The 22,989-nt window shown below is 52.1% G+C and overlaps 3 protein-coding genes across 3 annotated transcripts; all 3 read right to left on the bottom strand.

Moving 5' to 3' along the window:
- Positions 1 to 18,642: 18,642 nt before the first annotated feature.
- Positions 18,643 to 20,014, bottom strand: IUM83_18670 (uncharacterized protein; the record flags this gene model as incomplete). The annotated part of the gene is made up of 4 exons (XM_067943680.1): positions 18,643 to 18,651; positions 18,740 to 18,862; positions 18,917 to 18,945; positions 19,084 to 20,014. The coding sequence occupies 4 exons, from the start codon at positions 20,012 to 20,014 to the stop codon at positions 18,643 to 18,645; spliced, it is 1,092 nt and encodes a 363-aa protein (XP_067780094.1).
- Positions 20,015 to 20,045: 31 nt separating this feature from the next.
- Positions 20,046 to 20,366, bottom strand: IUM83_18669 (uncharacterized protein; the record flags this gene model as incomplete). The annotated part of the gene is made up of 1 exon (XM_067943679.1): positions 20,046 to 20,366. One exon carries the CDS (start codon positions 20,364 to 20,366, stop codon positions 20,046 to 20,048), a length of 321 nt encoding a protein of 106 aa, XP_067780103.1.
- A 36-nt stretch (positions 20,367 to 20,402) lies between these two features.
- On the bottom strand, positions 20,403 to 20,751 carry IUM83_18668 (uncharacterized protein; the record flags this gene model as incomplete). Its single annotated transcript, XM_067943678.1, has 2 exons — positions 20,403 to 20,437; positions 20,502 to 20,751. 2 exons carry the CDS (start codon positions 20,749 to 20,751, stop codon positions 20,403 to 20,405), a joined length of 285 nt encoding a protein of 94 aa, XP_067780104.1.
- Between the last annotated feature and the right edge of the window lie 2,238 nt (positions 20,752 to 22,989).

The raw sequence follows: 22,989 nt of genomic DNA, 5'->3' as shown, positions 1-22,989 counted from the left end.
AATTAGACCCAGGAACAATTTGTAACGGGGTTACACGCACAAATGGCTGGCTACAAGCCACTTGTGAATTTAATAGATAAAATATCTGTTAAAGTTTTCGATACTTCCTCACCTTGGTGTAAGTCACACCAATGGATACATTGAAGTGGGCCACCACAATGAGTGGTCCACACCTACCCAAAGATCCTATTGGTAGAAAGCAGCATCTTTCTACCAATTAGAGACGTGCATATTGGCGGGGCTCTGAGAGCCAGCCGCTCTCAACCCCTTTCATAGATGATAAACAGTTTTTAGCAGATTTTAGAGGAAGATCAATTCACAAGCAATACAGTTCTCATTTTACCTTAAACTAGCTACTTGGTGTTTTATTTGATTTATATTACCCTTGTGGACTCAAGTATAATTAATTCAAATTATTAATAAACTCCTACGCTTCCTCATACACGTAGCGCAACGTGTAAGCTAAAGTAGTGAGTCAAGTTAGACCCATTACACCTGGTAGCACTTTGTTGTCCGTCCAACGATCGACTGCTTGACGTTCGTACGCGGTGTACGAACGCGGAGCCGAGAACCACATGAGCACGGAGGTGCCCATGGAGAGCACCAACACCTCTCTGACCCAGAGTGGGAGGCCCTCCAACAACTGTCAACAGTCATTGGAGAAGCGGCGATAGCTACGATGCTGCGTACGCTATCTCCGACAGAGCAACATGGTGTTTCTCTAGGTTTCATCATGAAGGAGCAGCGCAATGCTGCTTCCTCACCGACGGCGTCGTCGGGGACGACACTGCGTGCTCAATCATTGAAATTGATCGTAAGCAATTACGTGGGAAGAGAGGGCGAGCATCTCCTCCGGTGGCTTGTCGTGCTCGACACAGCCATAGCGGCTCGACGCATCGTCGACCAGTTGTCGAAGGTCGCGTTCGCCATGTCATGTCTTGGCGGACGCGCAAGGAGTTGGGCGTATGGACGCCGATTCTCCGATCCTACGTGCTTCAGCACGTACGAAGTATTCAAAGAGGAGCTCAAACAAGCGTTTGAGCTCCCGCAAAACGAGTTCCGGTCGAGGGCGGAGTTCCTCGACCTTCAACAGGGTAAGCATGACGTTCGTGCTTACGCGCAGCGCGCACGATACTTGGTATCAAATATCGTGACTAACCCGATTGACGAGGCGACCAAGGTCGTCACGTTCATGAAGGGGCTTAGAGATGGGCCTGTGAAGACCTATCTCTTCCGATAGTACCCGAGTACTCTCGAAGCTGCGATTGCTCTCGCAAAGCAAGAAGGGGTTAGCCTGCGGCAGGCTGAACTGCATGCAATCGTGCCGAGGTCACTACCGCGCCCGGTAGCGAGGACGGGAGGTCGGGAACCAATGGACCTCTCGAATGCAACAACTGCTGGTTATCAGCAGCAGGGAGGTAACGTGCGATGCTTCCGTTGCGGAAGGATCGGTCACTTTGCACGGGAGTGTACAGCTCCCATGCCCCGTGGAGGTGGCCGTCGTGGCGATGCTAGGCATCGCCGCGGACCAACAAAAAACGCGAACATCCAGTAGGCGCGGGGCGCCCTACTGGTAATGCAGTCGCGCGTGCCGACATCGGGCACGCGACACTGAGGACTGCAGCCCCCAGTGAGACCAGCTCTCACTGCAAGAAACAAGATGACAGGCCGAACCTAGTCATCTTGAAGGTTTACTCGAAGAGAGCGAGTGACTCTCTTCGAGCTTTGGTAGATTCAGGCGCGTCGAACAACTTTGTTCGACTACGAAGCCTGTCGAGACTTGACTTCGAGGAGGTAAATGTACCTCGAAGTCTTCTGGAGGTACGACTGGCAACAGGTGCCATCGTGAAGACCGAGAAGCGCGTCGTGAACGTGCGCTTCTCGTACAAACAACGAGTGTTTGTCGAACGCTTTATCGTCCTGGACCTGGACGATAAGTTCGACGTAGTAATGAGCATGCCGTGGCTTGCACGGCATGATCCGGTGATAGACTGGAAGAAGCGCACGCTCGTGCGCTTCGGACGCGACAGCGGAACAGAGAGCGATGGCCCTGTTACCGCAGCGCACGCACCAGCAGGTGCGCGCGGCTCACCAGTCGAGACAGCGCTTTATGCTGCTGTCCCGGAGCGCCCAAGAAGTGCGCGAGGGCGCGCACAAGTGAGACCAACGTCGGCAATGCTGCCGACGTCGGAAGAAAAAGATGTGTTGGTTCCGGGAACCAACACCCACGTTCAAGCGTGTAAGGGACAGTCCCTGACCCGAAGCGGTCAGGTCGACAACGACGCGTCGGCTCCGGGATCCGGCGAACGCTCGGTCATGAGGGGCTCCGCCAATGAATGGCGTCGAGGTGACGAAGGCGTGTCAACTCCGGGAGTTGACGCTGCAAACAGTGCGGACGGTTGCAAATGTACCGCACTGACGCAATTTGCATGCTGTCGTGCAGCCGGGCTGTACGAAGGAACATGCGGTCAAGCCGGGCTTGATACCGCGCGCCCGCGGACAGGGTCCGCCGGCGAACAACTGTCCACGGCCGGGCCTGGACCAGAAGAATAACTGTGAGGAGCCGGGCTCCGCACAACAAGAAGACGGCGCAAGCGGAAAACGCTGCGCAAGTCTCGGTCCGGGACCGAGACGCAACAAGAGCAGTCCGCTGGGCAGACTGCGGCGGTGACGCCGAATGTCAAGACGCTAAGCGTCTTGACGCGCACCGATACTGGATTCCAGTATCGTGAGATGGAACTCGCTAGTCCTCCGACGACGGCGTCGGAGTTGACTTCGCTTCCAGCCATGAGCTGGAAGCGCTTCACGCGCGACTTGCACGATGGACGCATCGAGCAAGTCTGCGTTCTTTCGGACAGCGAAAGAACGGCGAGCGAGAACGAAGAGCTGAGGCAGCTCTTCATGGGAAGTACCACTGAGAGTGAAGACACTCTCAGTGCGAAGACGAAGCGAGAGCGCTTCGAGGAACAAGGTTGGGACTCGCTGAAGTCGAGTCCCTATTACGAACTGTTGAGGGAGTACAAAGACGTACTCCCGGAAGAGATTCCTGCGGAGCTTCCGCAGGATAAGGGCATTCAGCACGAGATTGATCTCGTGCCGGGCACGAAGTACTGTGTCACGCGGCAGTGGCCACTGCCGCGAGAGCAAGTGAAAGCGATCGACGACTTCTTTGAAAGTCGTCGTAAAGCAGGACAAGTGCGGGAATCAAAGTCCCCGCACAGTGCTCCGACGTTCTGTGTCAAAAAGCCACAGGGCGGATGGCGCATCGTTCATGCGTATAACAAGCTGAACGATGCGACGGTACCGGCGCAAACGCCGATACCGCGAAAAGATGTAATCATCGATTCGATGGCCGGGAGCACTGTTTACAGTGCTCTCGACTTGCGAGATGGATTCTATCAAATCCTAATGCGTGAGAGCGATATCCCTCTCACGGCAGTGAGCACGCCAAGCGGCATGCTCTGGGAGTGGCTAGTAATGCCGCAGGGACTTAAGGACGCCCCTGTGACCTTCAACAGGTGCGTGACGCACTTGTTGCGCTCGGTGCGCGACTTCGCACCGAGCTACTTCGATGGTGTGTTCATCCACAGCCGGGCTGTGGACGGGAAGACCGACGTAGAGATGCACAGGGTGCATCTCCGGAAGCTACTTGAGCTTATGCGAAAGCATAAGCTCTACGCGAACCTGAAGAAGTGTATCGTCGGGGCGAGCGAGATACCCGTCCTCGAGTGTCTCGTAGGAAACAATTGCGTTCGCCCTGACCCGGAAAAGGTCAGAGTGACCAATGGATGGCCTACGCCTTCAAGTGTCAAGGAACTGAGGCAGTTCCTTGGCTTGGCCACGTACTTGTGCATGTACGTGGAGGATTATGCGGGCAAGATCCGCCCGCTGTCACAACTTCTTAAGAAAGAAGCTGTGTGGAATTGGACACCCGACTGCCAAAAGGCATTCGATGCAGTCAGGTGGGGCTTGACTGAGGCACCGATCTTGGCAGTGGCTGACCAAGATCGCCCATTCCACGTCGTGTGTGACGCATCCAACTTCGCGATCGGATGTGCGTTGATGCAGCACGATCACGAGGGCCGTGATCGTGTCGTCTATTACCAGTCGCGTCAGCTGAAAGCAGCTGAGCGTAATTATCCGGTACATGACAAGGAACTCCTTGCCATGAAATACGCACTCGCAAAGTTCCGAGTGCATTTGCTTGGAAGTAGAACGTTTGTGGTCTACACCGACCATGCATCACTGCGCACTGCAGTGAAGTCGCCACACATATCACAAAGAATGGCGAGATGACTCTCATTCTTTGCGGAGTATAACTTCCGGGTCGAATACAAACCCGGAAGATTGAATGTGGTGGTCGACGCGTTATCACGTCGGCCGGATTATGCAGAAGCTGCTGACGTCAATGCCATTGACGTCATGCGATCGAGCAAACCCACATCGTCTCTGTTGGACGATGTGAAGGCCGCGTACGCGCACGACGCGGACGCGAAGCTCTTGCTGGCCTATGGCACAGCGCCTTCTGGCATGTCCCGTCAGAAGCTGCCCAAGCACCTTCGAGCGCGTGCACACCGCTTTCGTGTGCACGACGGACTACTGCTTTACAATGCAGTCGACGACAACGCGATCCGCGTTGTCGTGCCGAATGACCATGACCTGCGACTCAGGATCATGTACGAGTATCATGATGCCCCGACTGCGGGACATCTCGGACGTGAGAAGACTTACGTCCTTCTCACGCGCGACTTCTACTGTAACCACCAGTATAAGTGGGTGCGCAAGTACATCCGTGCTTGCGAGGTGTGCCAACGCGTAAAGCCTGCGCCATTCGCGCAGGCTCCTTTACAATCACTACCGACTCCGTCGGAGTGTTGGAAGTCCATGTCTTTGGACTTCATCTTTGGTCTTCCCCCGGACAGCGGAGGGAATACCGGTGTTGTGGTCTTCGTCGACCGCTTCAGCAAGATGGTACATCTTGCTGCGGTGCCGGCAGAAATGACCGCGAAGCAGACGGCCCGTCTGTTCGTCGACATGGTGTTCAAACAACATGGCATGCCGTCCGACCTCGTGTCGGACAGAGGCCCGCGCTTCACAGCGCATCTGTGGCAAGAAGTGTGTACACTTCTTGGGAGCCAACTTTCCATGTCGACTGCGGATCATCCGCAGACGGACGGTCAAACCGAGCGCGTGAATCGCGTGCTCGTCGATATGTTGAAGAGCTACGCTCACTCGTTCCAATACTGGAGCGAGTGTTTATCGATGGCAGAGTTTGCCATCAACAACTCAGTGCATGCCTCGACCGGGCATACACCGTTCTACGTGATGCCATGCGACATCCACGCCTACCGAGTTTACTCGGAGGGATGGCTCCCACTTTAAGTGGGGGAGGATCTACGACTGCAATACAGCAGCCGCAGAAAACCGCTGACACCTGCACAGTGTCAGCTGCAACAATGTACAAACCACATGAGTCTGCGCAGGGCGCAGACTCCCCCAACAACAAGGCCAACGACCACGGGTCTGCGCAGGGCGCAGACACCGCAAAGAACCACGCAGAGGCCGGGCCTCTAGCGGAGAGCGAGCTGAATGACTTCAGCTCGGACGCAATCAGTTTCATCACCAAAAGACAAGCCGTGATTCGGTTTGTCCAAGACACAATAGCAGCTTCTGTTGATCAACAGAAGCTGAACGCAGACAATATGAGCAGAGGCAACACAAATGAATTTAAAGTTGGTTCATTAGTTTTGTTAGCTACACAAAACCTGCCTAGACATGCAGTTTCGGATTTCGGAGCAAGCTTGCTTGCTCCGCGCTTCATCGGGCCGTTCACTGTGTTGGCACGGCACGGCAACGCATACACGCTAGACATACCGTCTAGCATGCGCCTCCATCCGACCTTTTACGTCGGACGGCTGAAGCCATACCTGCAGCACGAGTCATCTAGCTCGGCTGACCCGAAGTCTCGGCAGGAGCCGAGGCAGAAGCGGAGGACTTGGCCTCGGCGACGAGCAGCCTCTCCTCCAGCGCGCGGACGCGCTGGAGCAACCCCTTCATCTGGGTCCCCAGCTCGACCTGGATATTCGAGGCGGTCTGCGAGACCGCCGCGACTTGGGCCTTCTGGTTCGCCAGCTCCCGCTTCAGGGCGGCGAACTCAGCGCCCTGCAGACGCTCCACGGCGGTCACCCGGTCGTGGAGAGGCGCATACTGATCAGCCCGGGGCTGATCATACCCGGGCGTGTTCCCACCCCGCCACCGCCGATCCGTGACGCCCGCGGCTCAACCCGCTGGATTGTTGAGCGGATTGTTGACCATAGTATCCCGAAAACGAACCCTCAAGGGGCTCGTTTTCGTATTCGTTGGAGAGGATTTCCTCCCCATCGAGATACATGGGAGCCGCGGAACGTCTTGCTGGAGGACGTTCCGGAAATGGTGAGGGCGTACGAGGAGCAGTACGCGCTGGCACAGCGGAAGTAACACGAGCGCTGCGATCATCGCTAGCGCCCGAACCCTCACGTGCTAAGAACTTAGCACGGAGCTCTTTGAGACTCTCGGGCACACGGAACGACGTGTACCCGTTCAGGTCGCGGTCGCTCAAGCGGACCGCGCCTGGGAAGCACTTCGTGCACTGAAAGCCCTCGGGCAAAGCGCACGGCACATTCGCCTCCTCAGCAGCAACATGAAGTTGCTCCAGTTTTCCACGCTTCGAGTACGTCTCGAAGCGATCACGCGCTTGCTTAATCCGATCACAGTAAGCACTCGGCCTCTTGTTGAAGTTTTCAACAAAGGCGTTCCAGCTTTGACAAAGTGCCTGCCATTCGGGCACTTTGCTGCGAGAAGAGGTCTTCTTGCTTTGAAACCATCGGAGCTCATGAAAGAGTCCGATGTAGTAATCGCGCCTTTGATGCGTTTCCGCATCAAAGTGCAGCTCGGCAGCGACAGCGTCATCTTTGATGGCGCTGCATACGTACAGCGGCACCTCATTCGGAGGTACCGAGTTCCCATACCGGTCCGCGATCTCGGACGCGGACGGCATCCATGGATCGCGCGCTGCAGGTGCAGCACGCGGAGAGCCTTGAGCTTTGACATCACGCGCTGCAGCTGCAGCGCGCGGAGTACTGAGAGTCCCAGCGGAAGCGAGTGGGGTATCGCTCTCAGTACGCGAACGCTTCGAACTCGAAGCGTCCGATTCGTCCCCTTCACGCGGGCGAACGATCTTGGCGTGAGGGTCGAGCGATTCGCTCGACACTGAGTCTTTACGCTTTGAGGGCGAGTCCTCCTCGCCCTCCATGTCTTCATCGTCGTCGTCGAAGTCGACGACGTCGCCGTACTTCGCCTTCTGACGCTCGAAGTAGTCGTCGATGGAGAGATGACTCCCCACCGACTTCGAGGTCTTCTTCTGTGGCGCGCTCATCGTTGAATGAGCGCGGATTTCTTCTCCAAACGCGGAGAATTGACGAATGGTCAATTCCGAAGATTGACGTGCGGAGACCCCGCGCGTCTAACCTTAAGGGGGGGATGGTGTAACGGGGTTACACGCACAAGTGGCTGCAAGCCACTTGTGAATTTAACAGATGGGTTATCTGTTAAAAGTTTTGGATACTTCCTCACCTTGGTGTAAGACACACCAATGGATACATTGAAGTGGACCACCACAATGAGTGGTCCACACATACCCAAAGATCCTATTGGTAGAAAGCAGCATCTTTCTACCAATCAGAGTCATGCATATTAGCGGGGCTCTGACAGCCAGCCGCTGTCAACCCCTTTCATAGATGATAAACGATTTTTAGCAGATTTTAGAGGAAGATCAATTTACAAGCAATACAGTTCTCATTTTACCTAATCTAAGTCACTTGGAATCCTTTCTTACTTAACTTATATTTGTGTATTCAAATATAATTAACCTAAGTAATTACTAAGTACTTACGCTTCCTCATACACGTTGCGCAACGTGTAAGCTAAAGTAGTGAGTCAAGTTAGACCCACTACAATGCCAAAGAGTGGGAGGAGGCGTTATTAGTTGAGTACCGGGCTCTAGTAAAAAATGGAACTTGGGAGCTCGTCCCGCTACCTAAAGGCCGAAAGGTACTCGGCTGTCATTGGGTTTTTGACGTAAAATACAACCCTGACGGTACAATTGATCGTTTTAAGGCACGACTTGTCGTCAGAGGTAATACACAAATATATGGGATTGACTATGATGAGATCTGCTCTCCAGTGGCTCGGTATGTGTCGCTGAGATTGTTCTTAGCCATAGCAACTATACAGGACTTGTATGTCCATCAAATGGATGTGTCCACTGCATTCGTCAATGGGACCTTATTTGAGGATATATATATGCAACAACCTCACGGATTTCGGCATGGGAACGCTTCAACAGTGTGTAAGCTAAAGAAGAGCCTTTACGGACTCAAACAGGCACCACGCATCTGGTATGCGCTTCTCAATAAGTTCTTACTTCAATTAAGGTTTTCCCGGTGCAAAAAGGAGTACTGTTTGCACCGGCAAAAGTGGGAGGTAAAAGGAGAGAAACACATACTACTCATATGCGTATACGTAGATGATATTACTATCGCTGCAAGTAATATGATACTTATGAATAAGGTGAAAGCCAAACTTGCCTCACGATTTACTATGAAAGATCTAGGCGAGATCCACTACCTCCTCAAAATGGAGATAAAAAGAGATTCGAAAAACAAAATTCTCACTATGTCCCAACACAAGTATATTATGGACTTACTACAGAAGTTTAATATGACTGAGAGTGTAGCAGAGCCAACACCTCAAGCCAAAAGTATAGTCCTCGAAAAGGAAGTTAGTATGAGTCCAGAGCAAATAGCAGCTCAGCCATTTGATTATAGGGGGCTTGTGGGGTCTTTGATGTATCTAGTCCGTGGTACGCGCCCTGATATTGCAAACGCAGCCAGAGAACTAAGTAAGTTCCTGTCCTGTTATAACAAAACTCACTACAGGGCAGCACAGAGAATACTAAAGTATCTGAAAGGAACGTCGACGTATGGCCTCATATTCGACGGAAAAAGTAAAGAAGTATTATATGAGCTATACACAGACGCGAGCTTCGCGAATGCTAATGAGAATCGAACGTCAGTGACTGGGTATGCGAGTATTATGGCCGATGCCTGTATTACATGGAAAAGTTCGAGGCAAGATACAGTCAGTCTCCACACAGCACAAGCTGAATTAATAGTAGCAAGTGAGTGAATAAAAGAAAGCGAATGGTTGTGGTGCCTACTGGAGGAACTGGGCTTTAAGCAAAACCAACCGATAGTATGCTGGTGTGATAATAAAGGAGCAATTAATATAATAAAGGACCCAGCTAACCATGCTTCCACAAAACACATTGATATTAATGGGCTTTATGCGAGAGAAGTACATGACGATGGAAGAATAGTAGTAACATACTGCAGTACAAATGATATGGTTGCAGATGCCCTCACCAAGGCACTGCCTCAAACTCAAATTGAGAAGCTGAGGAACCTCATGGGGGTTAAGGACCTAAGCCTACCTTTACCACGGCAACATAGCATGAGTAACTCGTGACTTGCGATCTTTTTGGTATCACTTGATTGTGAGAAACCATCGGGTCTGCGATCTTTCGCTGGTATGTCTTTAAGATCCACCATGTGGTCAAGTTCAAGCCAGTCGGCTTCAAGTTGAAGTGCAAAGATACTTTTGAGCCAAGGCCAAGTAAAGGACAAAGGCTTATGCGATAAGACTAAACAATAAGGCGCAACGTTATCGTATTATTAAGACTCTCAATTGCTTAAGCTTTTGGTTAAAGACTAGACTCGGACGAACCAATATGAATTGGTCCAAGCACAGCCAGAGCCACCGTTGACCGCAGCCGAGGTTATGCGGCGAATAGGAACTGTGCCACGCTCGCGCCTCGGCCTCTGGATGGTGGTGCCACAGGATTGCTCCTGGGCTTTTAACCATGTTTGTCCTAGCCCCCCGAAGGTTTAATTACGGCCATAGGCGCAAAGTCGAACCGAAACTTTAAGGCAAAATTGAAAGTGAGGAGAGTGGTGAGCTTGATAGGCCAACAAGGAGGCCAATGCGAGCCCCAGAAGCAATTAAGTAATAGGCAGAAGTCATAAGAAAACCAGGAAGCCATATGAAAAGTGGGGTTTCAGAATTACAATTTTCAGAATTGACGTATGTTTTGGCTGTAATCACATCTTGTGATATGCCGAAATATTGTCATATAGTGAACGATCATATGAACCAAAAAAATGTTTTTCTGGCTCTGTGAGAAAAGTATTAGAAATTTATTTCTAATGGGTAAGTTACGATGCAGATCCCAGCCGTCCTAATAAATTCGTGAAATCTGTAAATAAAAGTATGAAAGAGGACGCTGTAATGCCATATGACCTAAGAAATCAAGTAAATAAAGTAATCTTAGGTAAACAAAGGATTGGCTAACAGCTGTCTTAAGAAGATGGCCAGAACTTTTAGTGGGAGTATTATGATGTCGTTATGATGGGAAGATATGATGCACTCTAATTGGGTCTAAATATATTATTAAATTAGCCAATAGGAAAAGTACAGGTCACCTACTTGTGTGCACCACACACAACCTGCCGAGGGTTGTAAGAGGAGGAGGAGGACGCGTGGCGCCGCCACTGCAGTCCCCCCTCACTTCGAAACTGACGGCCTACAGCTAAGGCTGACACGATGGCCTCGAGGAAGTCCTCGCCGTTGTAGATGAGTGAGGAACATGGTAATGCGGATAAGTATTGTGTGGCACTGTGTGGTTGTTGTAACAACCACTCACGGATCGCGTACTGGAAGACTTGTGTTAATATTTGATATTGCATATTATGTAGTTATACGGGTGTTCTAGTGTGTTGATGTCATTATTGGCTTATTCATTATTCCAGTAATTAGTTTTCAATGTGAAGCTGTACCGCAACGACCAGGACGACCCGACGCACGCCGCGGAGTTGGCGATGGAACCTTCAACCACTGTTACCGCCTCTAGCGACGCGCGGGGCTAGCTGCGGCCGACGGTAGCGGGAGGTATGCCCGTGCTACTCGCTTTGGCCTACGGCGCCACCGTTGGGACCCCCAACCTGCAGCGCCAGCACTCGCAGCCGGAGCGGATGCCGTGCATCATCATCGTCAGCATGGGCGTCGGCACCGTGTTGTTCCTGGCCATCGACTTCGCGGGGTACGCTTCCGAAGGCTATCAAATCTCTGGTAACCTGCTCTTCTCGGCGGCCAACACATCTGACCCGTACGCGACGTCCGCGCTGGGCTTCGTCCCCAACAGCGGCGCTGTCATCGTGGCCTACATCTTCATGAACGTGCACATTGTGATCGCCTTCTTGACCATCGTCATGCCCCCGTTCTTCATGGCGGAGTGGTCCGTATTGGGCACGCACAAGGACGCGCCCGCGGTCGACCAGGAGCAAGGCGTCGAGATCGTCGAGAAGCTATCATCCGTCCCCGTCGCGTCCCCGGCGACCCGGACTTCGAGTGCAACTAGACGGACAACCTCCAGGTGGTGGTCAAGTGCGAGGACGAGTTCGCCGAGTACCACGGCAAGCTCAACGTGCTGCGTCTGTGCATGTTGGCGCTGCTGGAGGTCGCCTCCATCTTCCTGCACGTCCACTTTCTCGACCTCGTCGACTTCACGGGCGCGTCGGCCCTCACTACCGGTAGTCTAGTTCTACGCGCTCATCTTCTACCTCAAGCACTTTTGGACAAATTCCCCATGTACGAGCGCGTGGACAATGTCTCGACGCAGGTCTCGCTGCGTCTACAGTGGTTCGTGGGGCTGTACATGTCGACCGAGAACTCGACCTGCCGTCGCGAAAAAAATCTCCCACTGCGCGACGACAAGCCCCAACCACCAACTCAATTGCTCGAGACAATCGCATAGGTGTTGCCGGGGTTGGCACATCCTCGCGGAGGTGGCGTCACCAAGCGAGGAAAAAGCGGGGGCTTTCATGTGACTTGGTACAGTTTTCCCATCAAGGAGAATTGGCTGGATGGGGACACCGTGGCTGGGTCCACCGGCCTGGAGGTGAGCCCCGATAACCCGCAGGCTCTGGATGTAGAGACGTACGATCGCCAAACAGGAATCCTGCTGTAGGACAGTCACTATTATAAAGAGACTCAATCAATAATAAGACCTAATAGTACTGAGCAGTGATGGTCAAAAATACATTGCTGGGTATTGTAAAAAAGTAAAAAGCACGCAATATCTACTGCAACTACTCTCCAGTCCTGCAGTAAGTACTACAATACCTGGTTTGTTTGCAATACTATTGCAATACTACCCCTCAACACTAGCGTCGCTGCTGCCGTTGCCCCCCTTCATCGCCTGGGATACCATGTCGGCTAACGAGTTCGCGCCAAGCAGGTATCCTGCTGCAGGACACTATTATGAAGAGACTCGATCAATGATAAGACCTGAGAGTACCGAGGTATCTCGCTGTCATGCATTTTCTAAGTAGAAACTTGTCAAGATCGTGAATGTCATCAACTGAAGAGGACACATCTTCAAACATTTGAATGCACAACGGTTCCCCCCCCCCCCCCCCCCCCCCCCCCCGAAAATGCAAAATCTACACACCAGCCCAGCGCTATCACGCACTGGTGCTTTGGGAAACTTACATCTAGTGCCATACCGTCACTTCTGCCAATAGCGTTTGTACACATACTAAGCCGACAGCGAATTCGTCGAAGTAGGTGGCTGCGCAGGACACACTCAAATTGTTGATCGAGTTTTTACAGAGGACGCGTAAATAAAATGCTCCTTAGTTTCATGACGAGCCCTGTGTTGCCTATCGGACAGAATCCGTATTGTTACCGCAGAGCTGGTAAAGGACCCGCAGCGTTTTGCCGTTCGCTTCGGACGCCATCAAACCTACAGCACTAACGCTATTTTATATCGGCGGCGTACTTCTAAATAGTGATATCGAATAGCTGGCTAACCACTACGTTCTCATGAAACGTGTGCACAACCCCAGGATAATGTGCGTGTTGGCAGGCGTTCGAACCAGTTTAATTGATATCCAAGCAATAATTATTATTTTGGGTTGCTTAGCACCAACACCGCAGCTAACGCTATTTTCAGCATGATTTTCGCTGAAATTTCACTCCGCGTCGAGATGGGATGTGTTTGCAATGGACGATTTCTCAGCGGTACAAAGCGCTCCCACGAGAGCGTACAGTTTGTCCAAATGCTATGCAACATTCTCTTGAGTTTGCGATTTGGCGTCGTCAAGTGCGGCCGAGATAGATACTGATATCTACACCGAGTACGTCGCTATTGGCTACTCCGCGTCGATTTTCTTGTTCTATGACCTCGGTGACCTCGACCTCAATTTCGACGGCGGTCTCGTCCACCACGCGCTCGAGTATGGAGTCTGCTGTTCCTCCGCGACCTCAATCTCGCCCTCGACGGCAGTCTCTCCAGCCACAGGATCAACGGTGACTCTTCCTACTCCTCAGTCACCTATACCTCGCACTCGACGGCAGTCTCTCCAGCTACGCGCTCGAGCGTGGCCTCATCCAGCACCTCGGTGACCTAGACCTCGCACTCGACGGCAGTCTCTCCGCCGGCCACGCGCACGAGTGTGGCTCCTCCTGCTCCTCCGTGACCTCACCCTCGTCCTCGACGGCAGCCTTTCAGGCCACGTGCGCGAGTGTGGCACCTTCTGCTCCTCGGCGACCTCTACCTCGTCCTCGACGAAAGTCTCTCCGGCCACGAGCTTGACGGGGGCTCCTCCTGCTTCTCGGTGACCTCCACGTCAATGTCGTTGACCACGAGTTCAACAGCCAGGGCCTCTTCGGCCACGGGCTCAGCACCATGGCCTCGACGGTGGCCTTCTTCTGCTCCTCGATTGCCTCCTTGGTTGCGCCCAAGCGATACATAGAGAACGATGTGTGGCAAAAGTTGTAGCCTGTCCGTGAGAGCTCCCGGCGGACCGACCCTCTGACTAGCGCACGAAATGTGTTCTCGAAGCAGGATATATGTCTTTATTTGGTTTGGTTTACGACTTACAATTTATAACTAGATATGACGTTGACGTTGAAATTCGCCCTGCTTGTAGAGTTGCGCTTGCATCAACTCTAGGTTTCGCTCCAGGTTCCTGAGTTTTAATTCATTATCGACACGATCAACAATCAATGACTCCACAGCTCCTCGAACTTGTTGACTAGACAGACCCGAGAAAAAATCATTCTTTTCTATGTCTCGGGTTCGCTGATCTGCTTCGAACCGACCAACTTGAGCAAGAGGGATGTGGTCCGTCGCGTCTGTCTGCATCATTCGCCGGCGCTCCTTGCCCTCAGCGGCGAGACGACCCAGGTAGGCCCAATGGTTGCCGAGTCGCTTAACAAGTCGACCCAACTCGGGCGAAATGTTGCCGACCTTACCTCTTCGAACGACGCCAGTAGCCTTTGGCGAGTCCAGGTAGCACATGGGGCAACGCTGCTCCGTCAGCACGCAGCTGGGGACTTTTCAGCAACAGACTGCTCGTGTACGCGAATTTTGTCGCTTTCAATGTTGTAGCTCATGAACGCCCTTTTGACGTTGACGAGCACTCTCATCCACCCGTCTTCGTCTTTCACCATACTTTCCACGATCGCGCTCCAAGACTCTGCAAATGCACCAGGACTTGATCGCACGGTCGGGTCGTCCTTCATATCTTTCCGCTTTGTGTAGTAGCGCTTCTGGAAGAAGAGGTCAATTAAGAACATACGCCCCTCATGACCGTTAGGGACGGAAACATGAGAAAGCTCCGAGCAATCGAAGAGGGGCCTACCACATCCTCTGCGGCGATGTCCAGCCATTAACAGCATACAGTCATCAAGCCAGGGGAATCGGGTGTGCACTAAACGGGTTCGAATGTCATCATCACCACCAGTGATCTCACCGGCAGCGTCGGTTTCCTCCCGGGAAGGCGAAGGAATGCCAACAGTGATAACACTGTCAGCTTCCGCAGCACCTCTATCCGACAGACTGATGACTGGGCGGCCGTTAACCTCCAGGTTGGTTGGCGTCCATGTGGCTCGACGCGAAGTGGTGAAGGAGAGTAGTTGGGTCTCAACGTCGTTGACCGTCTCATGTACCTTGCGCTCTTCGACTTCGTACTTGGCGACTTTGGTGTCCGGGTCCGAGACCTTCTCTTCAAAGTCGGATATAGACGGAGAAGCTAGACGGCTTCCCCCATCCTTGGCTTTTCGATAATGCCATGAACATTGGCACGGGAAAACGTTGGGGGTTGACGTGTGCAATTACACTTCAGTTTTGTATAGAACTGGGATAGGCGACGTCAAACGAATCCTAGACCAGTAATTTCGACAACGCGTAAATACTATTTTTACGACTTTCTACGAAATGGAAACCCCAAGTACCCAATTACCCATTTCGTAATTACTCCGTAAAAATAGTATTTACGAGTTGAAGCAACGTCGAGCGTAATCGTTTTTCATTCTTGAATTTTTGCAATGTGGTGCGGGTACGGAAGTGATTCGAGCCGTGCTAAAAGAACGCTTCGTTCTACGGTACGTCTACATTACTCTAAGGCCGACAAGAACCAGTAACCGAGCAGCCTACGGTAATTTGCATACATGCAATACATATTTCTTGCACTACCATTTTTCGTTGCTGCTTCAGCTGTGAGTTCCCGTTGTCAACACGTGATGCGAGAGGAAGGCAAGGATACCGTTACCAGCCGAATGAATCCGTCAGAGGAAGCTCAACTTCGGGCTTTCACGTCTGAAGGCTGTACCGCGCGGATGCGGATTTGATGTACCCAGAGCGCAATTCAGATTTGTATTAATAACTGACGTATGGCCATGGATACTGTCGACACGTAGACTATTGTGCGCATACAAACGCAAAATACACTATCAATTGAAACTTTTTCTCCTCGTGCAGTCTACGCTTACCAGTAAGACGCAAACTGTAACGGGGTTACACGCACAAGTGGCAACAAGCCACTTGTGATTTTAACAGATAGGATATCTGTTAAAAGTTTTCGATACTTCCTCACCTTGGTGTAAGTCACACCAATGGATACATTGAAGTGGGCCACCACAATGAGTGGTCCACACCTACCCAAAGATCCTATTGGTAGAAAGCAGCATCTTTCTACCAATCAAAGACATGCATATTAGCGGGGCTCTGACAGCCAGCCGCTGTCAACCCCTTTCATAGATGATAAACGATTTTTAGCAGTTTTAGGAGGAAGATCGATTTACAAACAATACAGTTCTCATTTTACCTTAAACTAGCCACTTGGTGTTTTATTTGATTTATATTATACTTGTGGACTCAAGTATAATTAATTCAGATTATTAATAAACTCCTACGCTTCCTCATACACGTAGCGCAACGTGTAAGCTAAAGTAGAGAGCCAAAGTATGCCCACTACACCTGGTAGCACTTTGTAGTCCGTCCAACGACCGACTGCGTGATGTTCGTACAGGGTGTACGAACGCGGAGCCGAGAACCACATGATCACGGAGGTGCCCATGGAGAGCTCCAATACGCCTGCAACGCATGTTGCACGCGCGGACTGCCCCCACCTGTCTGATCCAGAGTGGGAGGCCCTCCAACGACTGTCAACAGTCATTGGAGGGGCGGCGATAGCTACGATGCTGCGTACGCTATCGCCGACAGAGCAACATGGTGTTGCTCTGGGGTTCATCATGAAGGAGCAGCATGATGCTGCTTCCTCAGTTACGGCGTCGTCGGGGACGACACTGCGTGCTCAATCATTGAAATTGATCGTAAGCAATTACGTGGGAAGAGAGGGCGAGCATCTCCTCCGGTGGCTTGTCGTGCTCGACACAGCCATAGTGGCTCGACGCATCGTCGACCAGCTGTCGAAGGTCGCGTTCGCCATGTCCTGCCTTGGCGGACGCGCAAGGAGTTGGGCGTATGGGCGCTGACTCTCCGATCCTACGTGCTTCAGCACGTACGAAGTATTCAAAGAGGAGCTCAGACAAGCGTTTGAGCTCCCGCAAAACGAGTTCCGGTCGAGGGCGGAGTTCCTCGACCTTCAGCAGGGTAAGCATGACGTTCAAGCTTACGCGCAGCGCGCACGATACTTGGTCTCAAAAATCGTGACCAATCCAATTGACGAGGCGACTAAAGTCGTCACGTTCATGAAGGGACTGAGATATGGGCCTGTGAAGCCCTATCTCTTCCGAGAGTACCCGAGTACTCTCGAAGCTGCAATCACTCTTGTGTGGAGTAGCGCCCTCACAGAAATCTGCAAAGTCGTCCTCGCACAAACCGTTATAGGTTGGCCCCCACGGGCGGAAAATAATGTTTCCACCCTTGACATGCTTGCCGAGCAAGCATCGACTCAAAAAGCGCCGGCAAAGTGTAGCCAAGTTGTCAATCCAAAACACAGCAGCGATTGTCGACACCATTGGTTCTAGGCCACGGTGCCCTTGAACTCCACAATGACTAACCACGAAAATGCGATATAGCATGCCCATTTCATCAGTTGGCACCCAGACTCGATCATCCACGAGGACAGTCCCGTCACTATCATACTCCATGCGGCGAGACAGTCGGTCGGAATGCTTCGCTTGTGCAGCCCGGATCTCCTTGAATGAAGGAAAATCAATTCCTCCGTCCGCATCCGAAGTTGCTGAGGCTCATCGCTGCTGATAACGTGCTGACTGGCTGCGTCAGCGACTGTAGCAGTTTCAGCCACCGGAACGTCCACATTGTTATCCGTAGCAGCAGCAGCATTAGCCAGTTCACGTGCACAACTGCGCCTGACGAACTTGCACTGCCTCTTCACCCCCACCTCCGTCGTTGGAAGTCCCCAACGCGAAAGTAAGTCGGCCTACAAATTATCTTCGCCATCTATGTGTTCGACCTTAAAGTTGAGACCAGTAAGTGAAAGTGCCCATCGCTGAAGCTTGCCATACACGTGTCGCTTGACTTCTTTATCTGGGGCAAAGACGAAAACCAAATTGTTGTGGTCGCAGTAAAGGCGGAAACCACCATGGCGTACCAACAAGTAGCCTAGATTGCGAGCAGCGAAAATAATCGGGAAGGCTTCCTTCTCGGTGATGCTCCACCGCTGCTCAATGTCGTTGAAAACGCCGCTCTTGCATAGCAGCAGTTCATGTTGTTGCTCTGTCACCGGCAGAGGATCAACCCACTCACGAACTTGGAAAATTAAAAGACCCCATCCGCGCTCCGATGCGTCGCTGAAGACGCAAACAGTTGCAGAGTCGTCCGGAAAGTACAAGAGCTGCGTCGTTGATAGAAGTCGGCGGGCGAGGTTGAAAGCAGCAGTGTCGTCCTCGCTCCATTGCAACGTGAACCCTGCAGCCAATCTCTTGGTCCGTCCGACCTGCTTCAAAGCGGCTTCGAGCATGATATGTAGCGGTTGCATGACGCGGCTGTAGTTCATAATTGAATCACGAAGCCAGCCAGCAGCGCAGAGAAACTGCTGCAAGTCGGCAGCAGTAGTCGGCAGAGGTAGTGACTGCAGAGTACTCACCCGCGAAGGATCATGCTTGATCCCTTCGCCGCTGAACAAACGCCCGCACCACTTAGTCTCCGTCTTGAACAAACAACTCTTGGGTGGGCTGAGCTTCAGCCCACTGCTCGAACACAACCAAAAAACGCTCTCAAAGCATCTATAAATGCAGCCGGAGAAGACGCAAAGACCAGTAAGTCATCAATCCAGATAAGTAGGTTCTTGTACAGCATATCTCGAAACACCACCTGCAGTTGGCTCTGGAAATGAAAAGCCGAATCCGTCGCCACTTGCGGTACTCGGGTCGGTGTGAACACTGCATCATCCGTCACAAAGCTCATGATCTCCTGACTGTCAGGATGCAGCGGAAGCTGCGTAAAGCCATTAGTCATGTCGAACGTCGCGAAACCACAGACACCACGTACCCTGCGAGCTGCAGCAGCGAGATCGGGAGCTGTTCCAGCAATCGGGACAGTAACTGCATTGACTGGCCTATAGTCAATCGTCAGCCGAAATTCCGACGGACAGCCAGCCTTTGGTACCAGCACTGCTGCGCACGCCCAGTGACTCTGTTGGTTCCTGCTGATGAAACCCATGTCCAAAAGCTTCTGCGTGTGTGCTTGAAGAATATCGCTCTGTGCTGGTGCATAGCGGCGAGGGCGTGTCCGGTACGGCTGAGCTCCATCCCGAATCGTAATGCGCAGCGGCTCCACATTTGCGGGTGGATCGTTTCCGAGCTCAATCCGGAACACATCCTCGAATTCCATCACGAGGTCCAGAAGCACTGGCAGATAATCTGGCGGGAAACCGTTGTCTCCTGCTGCAGTCACCATCGCTTCCAGGAGATTACGGACGTCACAGGGGCTTACTGCTCGGGGCTCGACGGGCTCAAAAGGGTCTTGATCCTCGTCAACACGACCACCTGCCAGTTGTGACAGTTGCGCGTTCACGTCGATACCCAGCGAGACCAGCATGTCATTACCCAGGATGAACGCTTCCTCCGGTCCTTCCAGCACGATGCAGACCACCTCTGCGAGATGTACCGGGCCGGCGACGGTCTGTAGGCGCAGATCCAATTTGACCGATTCATGACACACGATGACAGCACCTCCCGCCACATTAACCTCCTCGTCATTTTGAAGAGGCCGCACCTCCACATCAGCGCCGAGCTCGATCAACTCCTCCAGTGACTGTCGCGGGATGAACGAGGAAGTGGCGCCTGAGTCAGCACAATAGGGCAAAGCGATTAGACCATTCACAGTCACCTCGCCAATTGCTAACGCTGGACCAGCCTTCTTGGCCTTTGAGGCCTCTCGCAGCGACTTCATGCGATCGACAGCAGCAGCCTTGTCTGCTTCAGTAGCACTCGGGCAATCACGCAGCCAATGATCACCCTTGCAATGCCAGCAGCCGGTCCTCGGCGGCTTGGCCTTGGGCTCCGCCCTCTTGGGAGGTCCCTCCGAGCGAGCACCGCCGGGTTCAGCTTGGCGAGCACCACTCTTCTTGCTGTCGCCGCCGTGCAAGTTGTCGGAGTTAGGCCGGTCCTTTTTCTCGCTACTCGTCTTGGTCTTCTGATCTCTTGTCAGAATGTGGTACGTGGGCCTGAGCTTTCTCCTTGATCGCTCGGAACAGCACAAAATCATTGCGCTTCGCCTCTTGGTCCACGTACTTCGTGTGGCAGCACACCTCGTCCCGAAGGACTGCAGGCTCCATATTGGCGATGCGGATAGCACAGCGAAGCTTCATCCTTTCGCTATACCCTGGTTTGGACGGGTCACCCACACCGAGGATGTCACCCAGCCCATTCTTCTCGGTCAGATCGGAAAATTCGCGAAAGAATTTCAGCACCCGCACGTCGATGTCACCCTCGTACATGTCGACGTTCAAATTCCTCTTGAAAAGGCGTCCAAGTCAGGTACTTGGGCGTTCTTCGCACTCTGCACGTGCTGGTTGATCAAAGCGTGTAGCATGTCGTCAGTCACATCATCGACGGGCTTTTGCAGCTCGTACAGCCAGAGTGTTTCGAGCGGGCCTCGAAGGCCATCTTGATTGGCCGCATCGCCACCTCAGGACGCTCGCCACTCTCGACGCAGCGTTGGCGTATGCACTCTTCATACTGCTCCCGTTGCTTCTTCCACGTGACTAGTGCATCTTGGCTCCAGCCCATCAACTTGGGGGCGTGGAGGAACTCGAACACAGGCTGGTGAGCGGCCGACATGATGACGTCGCCATCGCTTTCATACTGGGTCGAGTTCGGCATACTTGAGCGGTCCACAAGGACTAAAGTTAACTTTGTGCCGTGTCGCGCTTGCGAGATGTGCTTGCTGGTTGCTTGGTAAATGCAAAAGTGAGATTCAGATTAGACTTGCTCGCACACGTCCCCTTTACTACGCTACGAGCTACACCCTTGCTACCCTTACTGCTGTGGTTGCAGTTGCAACTGCAACTACAGCGGACTCTACGACAGATGCCCATTGAACTGCATCTTGGGCTCTGCTTGTCGACGAACTGCAACCACGAGTTCTTGAGTGGCAAAGCTGCTGCAACCACGCCAACATGGATACGTCAGCTGCGTCCATGCGGCGAAGTCCTTACACATCCCCACATGAACGAGGGCGCAACCCACGCCATATCGTGCTCGTCACATTAATACCATTGAGTAGACGCATCAAACTTTATAGGTACAGGCTTAGAGGCGTAAGACCCTGACTGCTGCGCCTTTGATAGTTTTATATAAACGGATCGGAGAATCTGGAACAGTGCGTGCTCTTTACTAGCATGAATTGGAGCCCATTCCTCAAAATACACCGCGCTATTTTGCGTCGATGTCAAAGAAAAATAGCCTCTCGCTTGGGGCAAGCCTGTGTTTAGCGATCTAAAATGAGCTGATGCAATCTGTCGGAGTTGTTGTGGGCACCGAGTTTTATGTTTCTGAGCAAAACTAGTATTGCGGAACACACGTAAGGTATTTTAAACTTACCGCGTGGTCAAGTGCGATACACTAGGTCATTAATCAACAATAGCTCATAATGGCCGGCGTGTCCAACCCAACGGAAGCTAGACGCGGTAGCGATGCCCCAATACCGGAATCTCGACGCCGAACATCGCTATGGAGTCGTATCGAAATGCACTGGAGCCATATTCAAGTTGGACACCAGGGATCCTACTCCATTGAACGGCTGGAGCTCCTGCACGAGTATTCCCAAACCACCTCGTTCACCAGAGTTTTCCTGGTTTGTCTACTTACGCCCGTGCCAGCAGTGCTTTCAGCTGTGTTGCTAGAATGTCTGCCACTGACATCTCCATCGGACGGGTGGGAGGCGAACTGGATGTTCTGGATCCGGCATGTCTTGGTGACGTTCGTAATCTTCGGAGTTGGATCTTGGCAAATTGATCTCTTTGTCCCGGGGCATAATGTCTCACTCTGTCAACAGCTCAGCCTGACAGTGGCTGTTTCCGTTGTGCAGCTAGCGACTTACATCGCCGAAGCAGCGATTGTGGGGTTCCCAATTCCTTTCATGTGGCAGTTTGGGGTTTTCACGATCGGTATTTACATTCCATTGCTGACTCGACTCATTTATGGCCCAGCCTTCTCTACAAAAGGCTCGATCCTTCACCAACGCCACAAAGATTTTCAAGACACCGTCCTCATTAACTTGATAGTCACTGGGGTATTCCCCTTCTGCAAAGGCTTGTACGATCTGCTGCCGCCGGCTTATCGAGGAGTAGTAGTTCTCGTGCTACCGATCTGGAAATTTGGAGCGAAGATATTTGCAGTGCGGATGTCTCGTCAGGTGGAAGACTTCATGCCGGAGTTAGTGGCGTTTTCAGTTGATTTCTTCGGATCGCTTTTCATCTCTGTGTGCTTGTCCACTTCAGGAGCTTTTTATCTGACCACTCTGGTGATTGTAATCGATATTGTGAATCTGATGCACAAATTTCACTGGCTTTCCTCAAACGAAACCATTATATTCTGCGTAATTCAAGACCGACATCGTAACCAGTGCTCTAAAATCAAGTCATTACGAGCATCTGATAAAGTGGTTTCTGAAGGACTGGTGTCCATGATCGTGGACGTGATTCGCGATCCCAGCGTGACATCTCTGAAATGTGTACGATTATGGGCAAGCCCTCCTCACCTAATCTCCAAGCAGTTGTACATACACCTAAACAAACTAGAGGCATCAGGCAAAGTTGGGCCAAAGGATCAGTCTGCCACTGGAAGAACGACTTTGCTGGAGAGCCACGCTTCATGTTTCATCCGACTTCAATTGTGCCACAAATCGTACCTACATCGACGCACCGTCTTGCTAGCAAGGGAGCGTAAGCAACGAATAACAGTCTTCGAGATGACAATGAAGTTGGACAATTGGTTCGACACGGTTTACAGCTCCTCTTTTACTGCGAGTATCTCATGCTCGTTGAGTACATTGCATGTGCCGTGCCGTTCGTGTACTTGATTTACAAATCTGGACTCCAGCAATTGCCAAATGTGGAA

Source organism: Phytophthora cinnamomi (assembly GCF_018691715.1).
Source record: "Phytophthora cinnamomi strain GKB4 chromosome Unknown Contig129, whole genome shotgun sequence".
Taxonomy (NCBI): domain Eukaryota; phylum Oomycota; class Peronosporomycetes; order Peronosporales; family Peronosporaceae; genus Phytophthora; species Phytophthora cinnamomi.
This window is presented reverse-complemented; position numbering and strand designations above follow the sequence as displayed.